We start from the raw sequence: 14,906 nt of genomic DNA, 5'->3' as shown, positions 1-14,906 counted from the left end.
TAACCTTCAGTAATGTTATTGCCCAGAAAAAATGAAATGATAAATACCCAACACTTCTGTGCAGATAAAGTCACAATCCCAAATTAATCTCATGCCTCCTTTTGCGGTATGGCACCTTGAGGTACATTTACATAAAGATCTACAAAACATCGGACAACAACAACAGCATGATAATATTATTTGATCACACTTTTTTTTTTGGAGGGGGTGTCTAAATAGAAGTTTTCAGTAGTTAAAACCTGTTTAAAATTATATGAAAGAATAATATCAAAATGAAAGCAAGTAAAAAAAAATGTTTATTGATAAAGTGACAGAATTAATGATTTTTGGTCTCTGGTTATACATTTCAATTTGTTTCCTTAAGTTAACATTAGTTTTGAAAGGTCATTCTTAAATTTGTTATAAAATGTCATATTAATATTTGGGAAGAAATTTCAATTCAGTTTGGTATGTTTTTCAAAAATATTTCCACAAAACTGACATGACCCTACAAAATATGTTGCGAAAAAAACTGTGGATAGTAAGTTATGTTGTATGTTTCCTGTGTGTAGAGTGGTAAATAATGTAAACACAACTCAATGTATCATCAAGTAAATACCTACGACATATTATAATTATTATCGAAAGTCAAACATTAACACACAGTTTTGAGATGACATAAAAGCAGAAACAAACACTGTAATGAAAATTAACTATACAAGTATGGAAGGACTTATGTTTTTTTTATTTATTCCGCATGGATGTAAAACATGAAGTTCTTTTATCCAAAACCTTCCCACTTCAACCTCTGAGGAACAATCTAGATTATGTTCTATTCCATGATAAGGATTTGCATTTTGTTGAAATCCTCAAGATAATAGTTTGGTAATCTGAAATGTTGACTTAATGGAAGTAGGTTTTTTTTTGTTAGGTCGGTCCTGTGTCAATTTAAACGTTTGTGAAAAGGTTGTTTGGATTCGTCAACATACTGGAAGACAGACTGGATAGCGAAGTAGACAAATCACATTTGCACTCTTGCAGTGTATGTTACAAAATATTTAGTATTGTTTCAAATTTGCTCATTAGATGGAGCAATTTTGGTGCCAATAGCAGTGTTGTTTATTAGTAAATAATGGTCTCCATTAAAAGTAAAGTTGTTCTTTTTTAAAACCATTGTGAGCAATGTGACAAGGCAGTCAGCAGGTGGACCTTAAACCTCCTGAGAATCCCACAATTCTCTGCAAGCTTCTATGCTGTCAGAATGAGGAATGTTTGTATAGAGTAAATTAACATTTAAGTGACTTAGGTTGTATTGGGAGAAAGAGGATTCAGAGCCTGCATAGAAATCAAAATGTTTCTTGGGAAATAAAATAAATATTTTGTAACAAAATCTTTAAATCTCCTTAAAGTTGTTACCCCTTGTTCATACTAGATTTCAACTACATGCTTAATATTGTTTCCTCTAGTTTTGATTTTTTTTTTCAAAAACATTTTCTTGAGAAGCTTGGATTGGTAGATGAGTGCAAGCACATTTTCTCAGGAAGCCAACTTGTTCAAAATTCAACAATGATACATTTCCAAGCAAGCCTTTCCAAGATTGTGATTTATTATGTCAACTTGTCCTATCTGACTTTAATACCCAATAAAACAGAATACAATGCAACAAAACATTAGATGGGTACAAAATGATTATGATGGAAGGGAAGTAATCCAAATTCATTTAACTTTTCCCACACTTGTTTTCCCTGATGAGTGAGAATCCTGTTATGATTATATGGTGTACAATAATGGTGTACTCCCACTTGCCAATATTTAATATTTATATATATATACATGTATTAAAGTTATTTTGTGTTGGGAATTTACTAGTTGGCCAGGTTGGAATTAGTGTTGTATTTATTTAGTGATTAACTTATTACTGCAGTTTCGTTTAATTTTTGTGGGTATTAATTTTGCTTGGTTTAGGAAAAAAGACATTTCATAGGATACTTGATTTCGTGGTTTGATGTAAACGATGACGAGAATTAACATTTTAAGTCTTCATATCTGACTTGATTTTCATCCAAAGGGACAAACATTCAATGAAAATCTTTGAAGTTAAAAATTTTAATAAGAGAAATTATATATGTAAAATATAAAAAATATGTATAAAAAATAAACAAATCTGTAAAAAGAATTAACATATTAAAAGTGTGTTAACTTTATCACAGATGTTCAAGTGGATAAACTTATTTCAGAAGAAATTTGAACATAAAAATATACTCTATGATAGCAAATTTTTATTAAAAAATATTCACTTTCCCATGCTTAATAAGAAACTCAAACAGTTGATGGAATACTTGAATCCTCTTTTAACATGATAATGTCCTCCCCTTCCATTTTCTATAAATTCTGCTTGAAGTTGTGCATTTACAATTGGGTCTTTTTTTATAAGTTCATTTATGGACAGCAGGTCTGCAAATTTCAGGTAGGAGGAGGTTTTAAAAAAAAATAGCATTACCTTTTTTAATAGTTAATTTTCAGAGTTTCAATTAAGTACAATAAATTGCTCTGTAGGTTTTCAGTAAAAGGAAATGAAAATCTATAATGCTACACATCTACACTATTTTGTAAGAATATTTGATATCTGATGAAAATACACTTTTTATTATATAAAAGGGGTAGTTGGGTATACCAATATTTCTTAGAAAACATCAGTATGCAAAATATAAATGTCAAGTTCATCATGTTCTGGCATTATTATTTTGGCTAGCCTAAGTCCAGATAATCATGACATTTGCTCAGGCATTTTTAAATCTGATGTTTATGCCTTAAATGGAGGTGACCAAGCAAAATAACAATTAGCTTCCTAAGACGGCATAAATACTTGGACTGGGTAAGTCTCAGTTCTGGATGGGCTATTGTGATTTTGATTGATGTGCGTAAGGTCCTTATTAGTGGGAGGTACCTCTTTATATTCTACTCTTTCTATTGACTGGTTATGATATTGTCCATAAATTCACCACTACAACATTTGTGTAGACAGCATCTGGTATATTTCTTTTAAAAGTTTAATATACAAGTGGTATAGGGTTGTTACAGAATTATAAACCAAGTTTCTGAAGGGTGTTTTCTACTGTATATAAAAAATTCTTTCTTTTTCAGACTAGTTTTTGTGTATTTTGACAGGTTGGAAATTAACAGGAAAATGGTGTATAATATCTGTATTGGAAGACTATCCTTCAGTAGAGGGATAAATTTATACATCTATAGCAGGATATATTCCTGTCAAATTTTGGTATGGGGTTTATTAAAAAATCTGTGAATAGAAAGTAATTTTAGCACAACTTAATCATAAGCAGAAGGATTATTTCTGTACAGTAACAGATCTTGTGAAAAAAGATGATGTAAATGTCAGGTCAATCATATTCATTTATGCCTCTGACAATGCACTCTTCTACTGTTATCTGACTGGAAGCATCACAAAATTCATGTATAATTATTAAATTGAGGATTTGATCCTTCCTAACCTGTTTCAAGTTAAACCCTACCCACAAACCACAAACCCTGTTTTCTAATTCTGGCACAGTCCTTTTATAAAAAACAAAAACAAAGCAAAAATGTATTGATAGAATAATTTGAAGATCGATGCAGTATTCTGCTTTCATTTCTTGTGGTCATTATTCTACAGGAATTGAATGAACAGGGGATTGAAACCAATCTCCTTTTTACAATCTATGTCACTAAAATGCTTTCATCAGAATCTGTTTAAGACAAGTGTTTTTTCATTTCTGACAAATTTATTTTTGGAACATGTCAGACTTTTTTTATTTACACATGGAAAAATACTGTCAGTGGCAAAATTTATAAATTTTAACTTTATTTTACTTTTGACCAAAATCGGGTCAGCAGATCTCAGCAATCTTAAAGTCAAAAGCAACTAGATATCATGGAGAAGGCAGCCATCTCTTAGGGCCCCGCTGGTTGAAAATATATTTTTAAATATCCACTGCTTAACAGGAAATATTGAGAACTTGGTAAAAAATTGGTCGATCAAAATGAAACGTAGACATGACTTGTAACTCATCATAACTGACACATGATTGACTTGCTTACCAAATATAAGTCCAACATCTGCATGCGTATGGGAAAAAAGTGCGAAAAAATGCGATTTTATGGAAATTTTGGAATTCCAAGGGCCGTAACTTGGTCAAAAATCAGTGGAGTGGAACGAAACATGCACTTGAGTTGTAACTAATCATACTTGACACATATACACAACATTGGTCCATTATCTGCAAGCGTATGGGAACAATATGCGGAAAACTGTGATTTTAGTGAAATCTTGGAATTCCAAGGGCCACAACTTGGTCAAAAACCGGTGGAGCGGAACGAAACTCAAACTTGATTTGTAACTAATCATAATTGACTCGCATACAAAATATCAGCCCAATATCTGCAAGCGTATGGGAAAAAAGTGCGGAAAATGGTGATTTTAGTGAAATTTAAAAGTCCAAGGGCCATTACTTGATAAAATATTGGTGGAGCGGAACGAAACTTATAATTGATTTGTAACTATTCATACTTGACCCACATACAAAATATCAGCCCAATATCTGTAAGCATATTGAAAAAAAGTGCGGAAAACTGATTTTGTTACGGATGCACGGACAGCATGACTGATTACTATAGGGCGGACGCCACTTAGTGACGGGGCCCTAATTAATCTAATGATTAAAAGAGAACTTTGACAAAAAAAAAATATTTAAGTCTTCTTTTTTCCTATTTAAAATGATATTTCTATACTAGTTTTTTAACTGCATTGAGAATATTTTTGATGTCAAATATTTGAAGAATATTCATAGTATTATTACAGGTTAATTAATTACTACCATATGTTATCCAAGTGTGAATTAACATTTTAACAATTTTGGTCAAGTAGGACTTTCAAGTTTTAAAATGTTGGCTAGAATAGAAATTTTTTAAATATTGGCTACGTGGGAGTAAACCATTATAATTACCTGTTGTTTATTTCCTGGACACTGTTGGGAAGCATACTGACTGAATTGGACTTGTGTCTGTTGATTTAAAGCTGCTCTTATTTGTAATCTGTAAATATATGGAAACAATGAGTTTAAACAATAATGAAATTCATAAAAAAAATGTTTAATGATTAAGATAGCCAGAGCAGAGGAGAGCAGAGTAACAAAGGTCAATATAAAATATAACACAAGTAACACATGATCTTTTCATTTTTTTCTTTGCAATTTTAGCAGACATGCTGTAAAGCTGAAAACTAATACATGTCTAAATTGCAAATTAAATGGCCTGGAAAAGTAACTGGTTGATATTATTTCTCCCCTTGCAAAAGTAAAATTAAGATTTTTTCCATACATTTCAAATTTAAATTTAAGTTAATTTTAAAATTTACCATTAGGAGTAAAGAAATAGTTTAAATCAAAAGTAGGCCAAAGGAGAATTGTTTTTTCCCATGATACATGTTGCACCTGCAGAAAACTCTCGCAGAAATATAATCACCACCAAAGAGTTAAAATAATCACTGGCTTACAATAGGATAGGAGAAATATCATATAGAGCTCCTACAAATTTTTAGAATAGGAGAAATATCACATTGCCAGCTCCTACAAATGTTTACTACATAAAGGGAAGAAATAATCTTACTCTTGTTCCATTTGACGTTTTCTTTCTAATTCCAACTGTCTCTGAGCTTCTTCTTCTAATCTTTTTCTTTCCTTCTCTTCTTCTTCTTTTTTTCTTTGTTCTTCTGCTTCTTTCCTGGTAATAAACTTACATCATACAAATGGACAAACACTGCAACAATGTAAATCAACAAAGCTTGTAACCAACATTTTTGAAATTGGAAATAGGGGATATAATCAACAATGGCTGAATTAAGTGCACCTGTTCACACCTATACAATTAAGTTCATCTAACAAACTGACAATATTGGGTCATTGCCATAATTAAGTCCACCTAACATTTCTCTTTTCAATGGAATTTGACTTGTCAACAAAAGCTGAAATCAGTATTAGAAATCTGGTGGTTACAGGAGTCAAACATAACAACACTCTTGCCAAAGTCATTATCCAATAAAAGATTCTTTTTTTAGTTGCTAATATTGTTAGCAATTTTTTTCAGTATCACTGGTTCAGGTCAAATTCCAAAAAAGAAAAATGAATTCCAATCAATGAACCATTAATATCATAATATGAAATTCTTTTTCTTAAGTTTTATGATGTTATGCACTTTTAAGACAACATCAGTGAAATTATGATTTTTTTCACATGATAGTGGTTAATGAGACCACACTTTTCACCTCTGAAGACTGTTGTAAGGCTTTTCACAAGAATCATTTCATCAACTGAAAGTATCTTTCTAATACAGTTACGATACCAAATATATGTACAGCTTAAAACTAAAAACTGTCATTTTTTATCTTGCAAGGACAGTTTCTCTAACTTCGATCCAAGATTAGTATAATAGACAAAGCTTTTAAAAGCAAAAAGACAAAACACATTAAGAATGATGTTGACTAATTTTGAAGTTAAACAGATTAAAGGTTTCAGAAAAGATATTAGTTTACAACAATGGATGCCAGACGACAAAGGACACCAAGTATAGACCTTGAGTCCAATGAGCTGACAAGTAGATATTGTTACAGCATTGACATACAAAACAAAACCAAGGTCAACAAAAGGTACTTTATAAAAAACACTTTATCAGGACTTACTGTTTTTTAATTTGTTCTAATTTTTCAGCTTTATTTGCTTCTACAAATGGTGTGAATTGATTACAGTGTGTGTCTACCAGCTTGATGAACTCTGTCATGGCACTCTCTTTTGACATATCACCTAGGGACTGCCAAGCAAGCCTAATAAATAAAAAAAAATACCTTCTTACATGTGCATGAATATTGTTCAGATTTTTTAATGTCAAATATTCTAATTGATTAAAATATCAATGAGATTCCCAAAATAACCTGTCAGCTTCACAGAATATTAAAACTCCTTTTTTACTTCATGATTATTTTTTCAAAAATGCCAAGCAAAAGTCACTAAAAAAATTCCTAACAATTTTGAAATACATTTGTAAATATCTATGAAAGTGATGGGTACACAAGTCCTGATTATTATTCACTCCTCCAATCATGTACTAGCATGATCAATTAGTACACTCTATGAATTTTGTATCAAAGCATGGTTTCTTCTCACTGTTTAACACAATACTCATTACGGACACTGTAAGTTTCTATTTAGCAAAATTAGAATCAACATACAGAATAAAACATTAAGTAAGGAGTTATCTCCTCCTTACAGCAAAACACACCAAAAGCTTCATCAATTTGATCCGTAACCTTTTTAGATACGCTTACAATGCACATGCCTATCTGCAAGCATTAAGATAAAAAGTCCTGAAAACTGATTATAATATGGAATGAAAACTATATACTTTGGTCATTATCATGTCTGTTATAAGTATAGTACAGAAATAAGACAGATGAAGTGAAACAAAAAGACAAACAAAAAGAACAGTACAAAAATAAATATATTATCTACTTTTCAAATGGGAGATAAAATAATATATGAACAAGATAAAGCTTATGTCTTAAACTCTGAAACCTGATAATAAGTGACCTACAATGTATATATGATATATATCATGTAATTAATAATTAAAGTTTAGTTTCAACACTACAAATGTCCACTACATGAAAAAGGAAATTAAAGGCATTAAACATGCTACTTTTGTTTTCAAAGTGTAAGAGAATGCAAAATTAAAATACACAATTCATTAGGTCTTTGTTACGAATTGTTCAGCAAGAAGCATTACAGAATAAAGTATACATATAAAACATATTTAAAACAAAAGGCCAAACATATCAGACAAACATCTGTCTAGACAATATAAAAAGGGAGAGCAGTTGTCCAGGTAACAACAAATACACTCACCACATACTAGGGTCTGTACTTAATCTGGTGCTAAATTGTAAAAACTTAGTATATCAAAAGCAAAAATTAAATAAACAAACAAAATTGACATGAATGATATAAAACTTAACATAAAATAGAATTTCTGAAATATTTCAATATTGTTTTCATCAATAAAGATTTTCCTCAAAAGGAACAAAACAGAAAGATAGTGGGTAGAAGGTCTGGTATTGTCTCAACATGTCACCAAAAATAAAATCACAAATGTAAATCAATACATGGAACGAATATATTTCAATTAAAAACAAATTTAGTTGGAATAAATATACATCATGCAGGTCACAAATAAATTAGAAGTACAAAATGTACATGTAGCTATTGGAGAACATCAAGTAAGTAGATAGCAACATCTGGACAACTGTCTCCAACTCAAATATTTAGATATTAGAAAATGCACCAGGAATTGGTCAGAAATTAGAAATGCAAAAATGTTAATGAATAAATTATCTTTTTACATATTTTTATGTATTTTTATTACAGTTTTTTTAGAGGTTTTCATATGTAGCACTGCTTATTGCCTTAACTACCAAAAAATGATTGAAATGGTTGAAATTGTTTTTATCATCCCTGTATTTGATGAAGGAACTGTAAGATTTGGCCATCTCTCCTTCAATCCATATTGTTTCTACAGAAAGGAAGACTTCAACTGAATTTCAGACACTTTGCAACCCATGATGTTAAAACTACTTGCATGTAGTTAACTTCAACTCGTTCTTATAAAAAGTTCACAAAACAGTACAGGATGCCTGACAAAAGCTTTAGCCATACAAACCAAAAACTCATCATCCTGAATTTGAACACTATGATAGTAGAAATAAATGCCTAAAACCAGGACAAAAAATGTCTTTCATGTTTAAAACATTACAATGTAGAAAACCAAAATATAAACATAACAAAGAGACAAATAAAATAGTTAAAATCTTAAAACACTAAAAAGAAATTATCCTACTGACATTACATAACTGATAAATGATAAAATTCTCCACAGTGCAAAGCTTAATACAACCATAGATGTCAGAACATGAAGAATTGAAACAAGTATGGACAAAACATTCAAGCTTGATACAGCTCTCATAAAATGGACCACATTCAAACAAACTTTGGAAACTTAAGTTTGCAGCTTTGGTTTTCAAAATCCCTAAATCTATCCTGGTCTGTGGTATAGAATATTGTGGTACAATAGCAAATTTCATGAAATGGTTGCTTTTTTGTCCTTTTATGTACCCTTATTCCAAAATAATTTGGGACATAACCCAAATATTCAATACAAAACTTCCTGATGTAGTTTAGGACCTTCTTGTAAAATTTTATCAAGATCAACTAACTAATGTTTGAAATATCACATCAAAAACTGAGTGTCTACAGACCAAAAACTGCAGCATTGATCATGACGAGAGTGTTATACTATTATGCCGATGAAAGAAAATTAAAAAGAAGTACTTGTATGTAAACTATTTTTACCTTCTATCATTACCAACAACATCTAGAAATCCTACATCAGGGGAAACATCATTACGATATTTTCCATGTGCTGCTTGCTTTGTATATGCAACCAATCTGAGCTTTTCCTTATAAGAAAGTTGGATGGCTTTCCCATCTTTCTCTGAAATTAAAAATCAAGTCAATTCAACTACAGGTAAATATATATTTGTACTGCCAGCAAGCTCACAGAGAAGATACCCACTACCCCTTATTCAAACAGATTTCAATGTTGAACCCCAACGCTGGATAATCTCACTTTTGAAATATCAAACAGCAATTTTATTATTTCATGCACATTTACAAATAATGTATAACCATCCTACATATGTATAAAATTAAACAAAGTCCCTTGAAAAGTTCAGTAGAATTTGCGCTTAAGAGGTTTACTCATGTAAAACCTTTTTGCGTCACAGTTGGTATATTTTTTTATTTTTACCCTTTGACCTTAAGGACGCCCTTCTATGGAAACGCAAGTCACCTGATCGCAATTCTGTTTCCCAATTGGCCAAATACTGATAACTTAGTGGCGTTAAAATAAAATGCATCGAAAATTTGTAATTGCGTTGCATGTATTATTTTCCTGAAAGAAATGTAGAAATAGAGAAATAAAAAGAAGAATATTTTACTGTGTCGGCTATCTTTTTTTAAAGATGGTACTTGTTAAGTTGGATTGTCTCCCTATGAAGGTGAATGGTATCAAACATTAATCATATTCCTTACATACATTGTATCTTCCTACGAAATACTGTCAAAATCAACTAGTGTAATATAGGAAGATTTAAACTCATGAGGTTGTTACTTGTTTAGATGTAAAACCCTTAATTGAATTATTTCCCTTTGGGTGCATTGAGCAATAATCATATTCCTTCATGTTCAAATACATGTGATTCTGTCATTTCTTAAGTATTTCATCAAAATCCTTCAAATTGTTAACAGGAGCAGGTTCTACATGTAATACATAACCTATCCATGAAATTTCATTAAAATGCTGAAGTAAATAAGGAGGACTTTTTAGACTGTGAAAGCCATAAGTTGGAAGCATCAGACAACAATAAGAACTCTTCATGCACATCTATATATGATATTAGCCTTCTTTTGTGGCTTAAGAGAAGTTGCACTTACAATTAATATGGACAGACATACATGATTCCTTTATATGCTCCCAATTTTTGTTTGCAGGGTGTATAATAACATGCATGACTATGCTACTGATTGAAAATAAATGTCAAATAAAACTGAATCATCCTACAATATGGTTAGTAAAGATTTGTTGTTTTTTTTTTTCAATTTGTTAGTCTGGTCCAATCAAATGCCTCTGCCACAAATGCAAAACCCTGCACAGCTGATCAGGAGCAATTTTGGACTCTATCAAATCTGGATACACCTCAGATTTTGCACATGACTAATTACTGGACACAGGATTGTTTTTTTTTTTTGTCAGTGTACATGAAAATATGCTTTGAGTAGAATAGAAACAAGCAAGGTTACATCAATTTAGATCGAAGATCAGAATTGATATAGCAATTGCCAGAGCCTTTAGATTTATAAAGCCTGTTAGCATCTGCAATTATCTTACACTGCTGCAAGAAAATAGTCCTACTGGCAAAACCCACTAAGGTTCAAATGCAGAAAGTTAGGTCCACTCTACAGGTATTTCTAATATATCATATTTAATTCGACGTTATTTACACCAATAAACAAACCCAATAAAAAATGTTTACTGCGAACTAAATATGCTAATTAATTTGTAGTATTCACAACGATCCAATTAAAAATAGTTGACATCTAACCTCTTATCAGTACTATTATTTATATGCATTTACCCGAATAAACCAATCATTTACTGTCAATATATTCAAGTTGCCTACAAATATTTTCTTCTGAGCTATAGATGCTTAACTAACCATTTGATGTTTAGCTAGAAATGAAAACCCAAAGAGATTGTAAATAGTCATCGATCTTAGAAATAAAATATAAAAAGGAATGCTGAGTACCAATAGGAAGAGCTGTCTTGAAGTGTCTTCAGATATTTTGTGCAGACCCTGGCGGATCCATATATTTACAAAAATGGAGCAGTGATTCCAACCAAGAAACTTATCAAAGGAAAGAGGTTCCAGGCAGGGATTCAGGCACTATTTCAGGCTTTCATTTGCCACTCAAATTGCCAAACTTTCAACAAAAAGGGGGTATAGCACTCGAAACGATCCTGATGTATCACTCACTGTATCATATATATTTATTACGATTATCATATATATTTATTACGATTACTGCTTCATGACATCAGAAGCCAGAGATGACAAATAAAAATGAAACTTTGTTTAAACGAATTTGGGAAATGGTGTCAGTCTGTGGTCTTCTGATACTGCTTTTTGTAATAATCATTCTATTTGGCTATTTTGGTCATGTGTTATTATAATAGAACTGTAGGTGCTCCAAGGCCTTACAAGTGCATGGCTAGTGATTTCAGCACCAGAGATAATTGTTGAAATTACATTCTAAGACTTTGGCGTTTATTTTAGTATTTTCTACCCAGGTGCTATCTGAAAAGAACTTCCCATAGGGTCCAATACAAATGTTTTAACCCAGGGATTACTTTAAAATCTTAGGGAGAACACTGTAAGAGTAACATTAAATTATATTTGATAACAAGTTAGACATTACATGTAAGTACAAAGTACTTCTTTTCTTATACTTAAACTTCAAGTAATAGGAAATAATTTTATTTTATAGTTAATTTTCAAAGTCTCTGCACTTAGAAGTGAAGTTTTGTCCTAACAATCCCTTTTGGCAATTATCATGTCTAGTTACTTGAATCAACTGCATGCAGTACAGTACATGTTCTAATTAAAAATTAATACAAATGTTTCAGTGAATTATTTTTATTTTATTAAACTTATGTAAAACGAGATAAAAAATCAATTAATGAATCACTTTATTATCGTTTATGCAGCGGTAATTTTGTCAAAGAAATTTATATATATAGGTAGTTGTTTCTGTAAACATGCAAACTTTCCAAAATTAATTCTTCTATCAATAGTTCAGTCGAGATTTCCTCATACCTTTGTAGAATTTAAGGGCAATTTTGTATAGCTCGTGAAGCGGAAATCCCCATTTCATAGAAAATTCGTCATTTACTGGATTTGAAGAGCTACTTTCCCCGTTTTGAAGAGTCATTTCTCGGACTTCAGTGGCAAGTTTGTCGGTTTCGGCCATCTTCATAGATCACTTCCGGCCACGTCCGGCGACTAATAACCATGTCGGATTCGGATACCGGAATAAGCGTCGCTAGGCTAAAAACCACTAATTCCACTTTCCATAGGCTTCTATGCTAATTTTTAAATATAGGGTAACCAAGTTGTGCGAGCAAAAAAGTGACAATATTCTACCATACTTAAATGCATTAAATATTTGCAAAGAACTTTTTCTGACTTTTCAAATAAAAAATATCAATCACAACTTGTTTTTTAACAATATTAATGAAGAAATAGTAATCATTTTCTGAGAAATTGGTCTATTTTTAAAAATTTATTTCTGACATGCCTCCCTCTTTTTCTTGATCACATGTCAAAAATCCTAAATCTTTAAATTGTCACAAAAGGTGATATATTTGGCTTTAAATTTGTAAATACAGTGTTTTCACATTAAAACATGACCAGTAAAGGGCACCTAAAGCAAAAAAAGTACTCAATAATGGATTTTCCATGTTGCCATAGGGGAATGCTGATATGGCCTTAACCGCAGTAATGAAAGTGAGTTTTTCCTCATTTCTAACCTAATTTTTGCTCAAATCTACACAAAACTTGATTTCAAGTGCTTATTACCACCATAGTTAGGTAGATATAGCCCTCAAAGTTTAATATTTGATATTTTTACTAAATTTTCTACACTTTTTACACAATAGGACATAAAAATCAGCCAAAAAGACCAATTTTCCATAATTTGGACCTATAACTTAAAAAAATGCATATTTAGAAGGATTTTTGTAGTGTATTCCTCTCATGGCAAAGTTAACAAGATCTTCAAGTAGTTTAAAGCTATTTCAAGAAACTTTTCATTTTGTCATGGCTTCATCTTAAGGCTAAAAACCACTAATTCCACTTTCCATAGGCTTCTATGCTAATTTCACAATATTCAATGGCTTCTCTGGACTTTACCTTAACTTTAACCTGCAGAGGACTATATATCAGCATGATTCTACATATATCAGCTCACAATCCTCAGAATGGCATGTGGGGTTAGCAGACTTGCAGTGCAGTACTGGTCACCGGAAGTGAAGGGTCTATAAGGTTACAGACCACCAATTCAACCAATGAGCATTCGGAACGTATGCAAAAATAGTCCTACGCAAAAATTACCCCTGTTCCTCATAGTGCTGTGAAAAAGTTCTCATCTTATTTAAAAAATTTAAACAGTTTCTGAAAGGAAGAACATTTCTGTACATTTTATAGGTGCATTTTGCTTCTTGTGATGTGAAGTCTAATCTCCATAATGATTTTTAAATATACCCCTATCTTGTGAAAACACTGGGATTTCCCATGCTATTTATAGACCCTTCACTTCCGGTGACCAGTACTGCACTGCAAGTCTGCTAACCCCACATGCCATTCTGAGGATTGTGAGCTGACATATGTAGAATCATGCTGATATATAGTCCTCTGCAGGTTAAAGTTAAGGTAAAGTCCAGAGAAGCCATTGAATATTGTGAAATTAGCATAGAAGCCTATGGAAAGTGGAATTAGTGGTTTTTAGCCTTAAGATGAAGCCATGACAAAATGAAAAGTTTCTTGAAATAGCTTTAAACTACTTGAAGATCTTGTTAACTTTGCCATGAGAGGAATACACTACAAAAATCCTTCAAAATATGCATTTTTTTAAGTTATAGGTCCAAATTATGGAAAATTGGTCTTTTTGGCTGATTTTTATGTCCTATCTTGGAAAAAGTGTAGAAAATTTAGTAAAAATATCAAATATTAAACTTTGAGGGCTATATTTACCTAAATATGGTGGTAATAAGCACTTGAAATCAAGTTTTGTGTAGATTTGAGCAAAAATTAGGTTAGAAATGAGGAAAAACTCACTTTCATTACTGCGGTTAAGGCCATATCAGCATTCCCCTATGGCAACATGGAAAATCCATTATTGAGTACTTTTTTTGCTTTAGGTGCCCTTTACTGGTCATGTTTTAATGTGAAAACACTGTATTTACAAATTTAAAGCCAAATATATCACCTTTTGTGAAAATTTAAAGATTTAGGATTTTTGACATGTGATCAAGAAAAAGGGGGAGGCATGTCAGAAATAAATTTTTAAAAATAGACCAATTTCTCAGAAAATGATTACTTTTAAAACTATTTCTTCATTAATATTGTTAAAACACAAGTTGTGATTGATATTTTTTATTTGAAAAGTCAGAAAAAGTTCTTTGCAAATATTTAATGCATTTAAGTATGGTAG

The 14,906-nt window shown here is 31.4% G+C and overlaps 1 protein-coding gene across 2 annotated transcripts in view; it reads right to left on the bottom strand.

The window, feature by feature from the left end:
* Positions 1 to 12,697, bottom strand: part of LOC148623879 (Golgi resident protein GCP60-like) — a 33,454-nt gene extending 20,757 nt beyond the window's left edge. Inside the window, exons 1-5 of one of the 2 annotated variants that reach the window (XM_088566163.1) lie at positions 12,512 to 12,697; positions 9,429 to 9,570; positions 6,710 to 6,850; positions 5,641 to 5,754; positions 4,980 to 5,067 (exon numbers count right to left, since the gene is read on the bottom strand). In XM_088566163.1, coding sequence (XP_088422289.1) covers positions 4,980 to 5,067; positions 5,641 to 5,754; positions 6,710 to 6,850; positions 9,429 to 9,570; positions 12,512 to 12,671 — 645 coding nt within the window. In that variant the 5' untranslated portion in view covers positions 12,672 to 12,697. The remainder of the gene's footprint in view (positions 1 to 4,979; positions 5,068 to 5,640; positions 5,755 to 6,709; positions 6,851 to 9,428; positions 9,571 to 12,511) is intronic. The other variant, XM_088566164.1, reaches the window with a different exon arrangement.
* Positions 12,698 to 14,906: the final 2,209 nt, after the last annotated feature.

The sequence above is a fragment of the Perna viridis genome, chromosome 2 (genome assembly GCF_037379345.1).
Source record: "Perna viridis isolate PV_CMFRI_1.1 ecotype Kerala chromosome 2, ASM3737934v1, whole genome shotgun sequence".
Lineage (NCBI taxonomy): Eukaryota > Metazoa > Mollusca > Bivalvia > Mytilida > Mytilidae > Perna > Perna viridis.
This window is presented reverse-complemented; position numbering and strand designations above follow the sequence as displayed.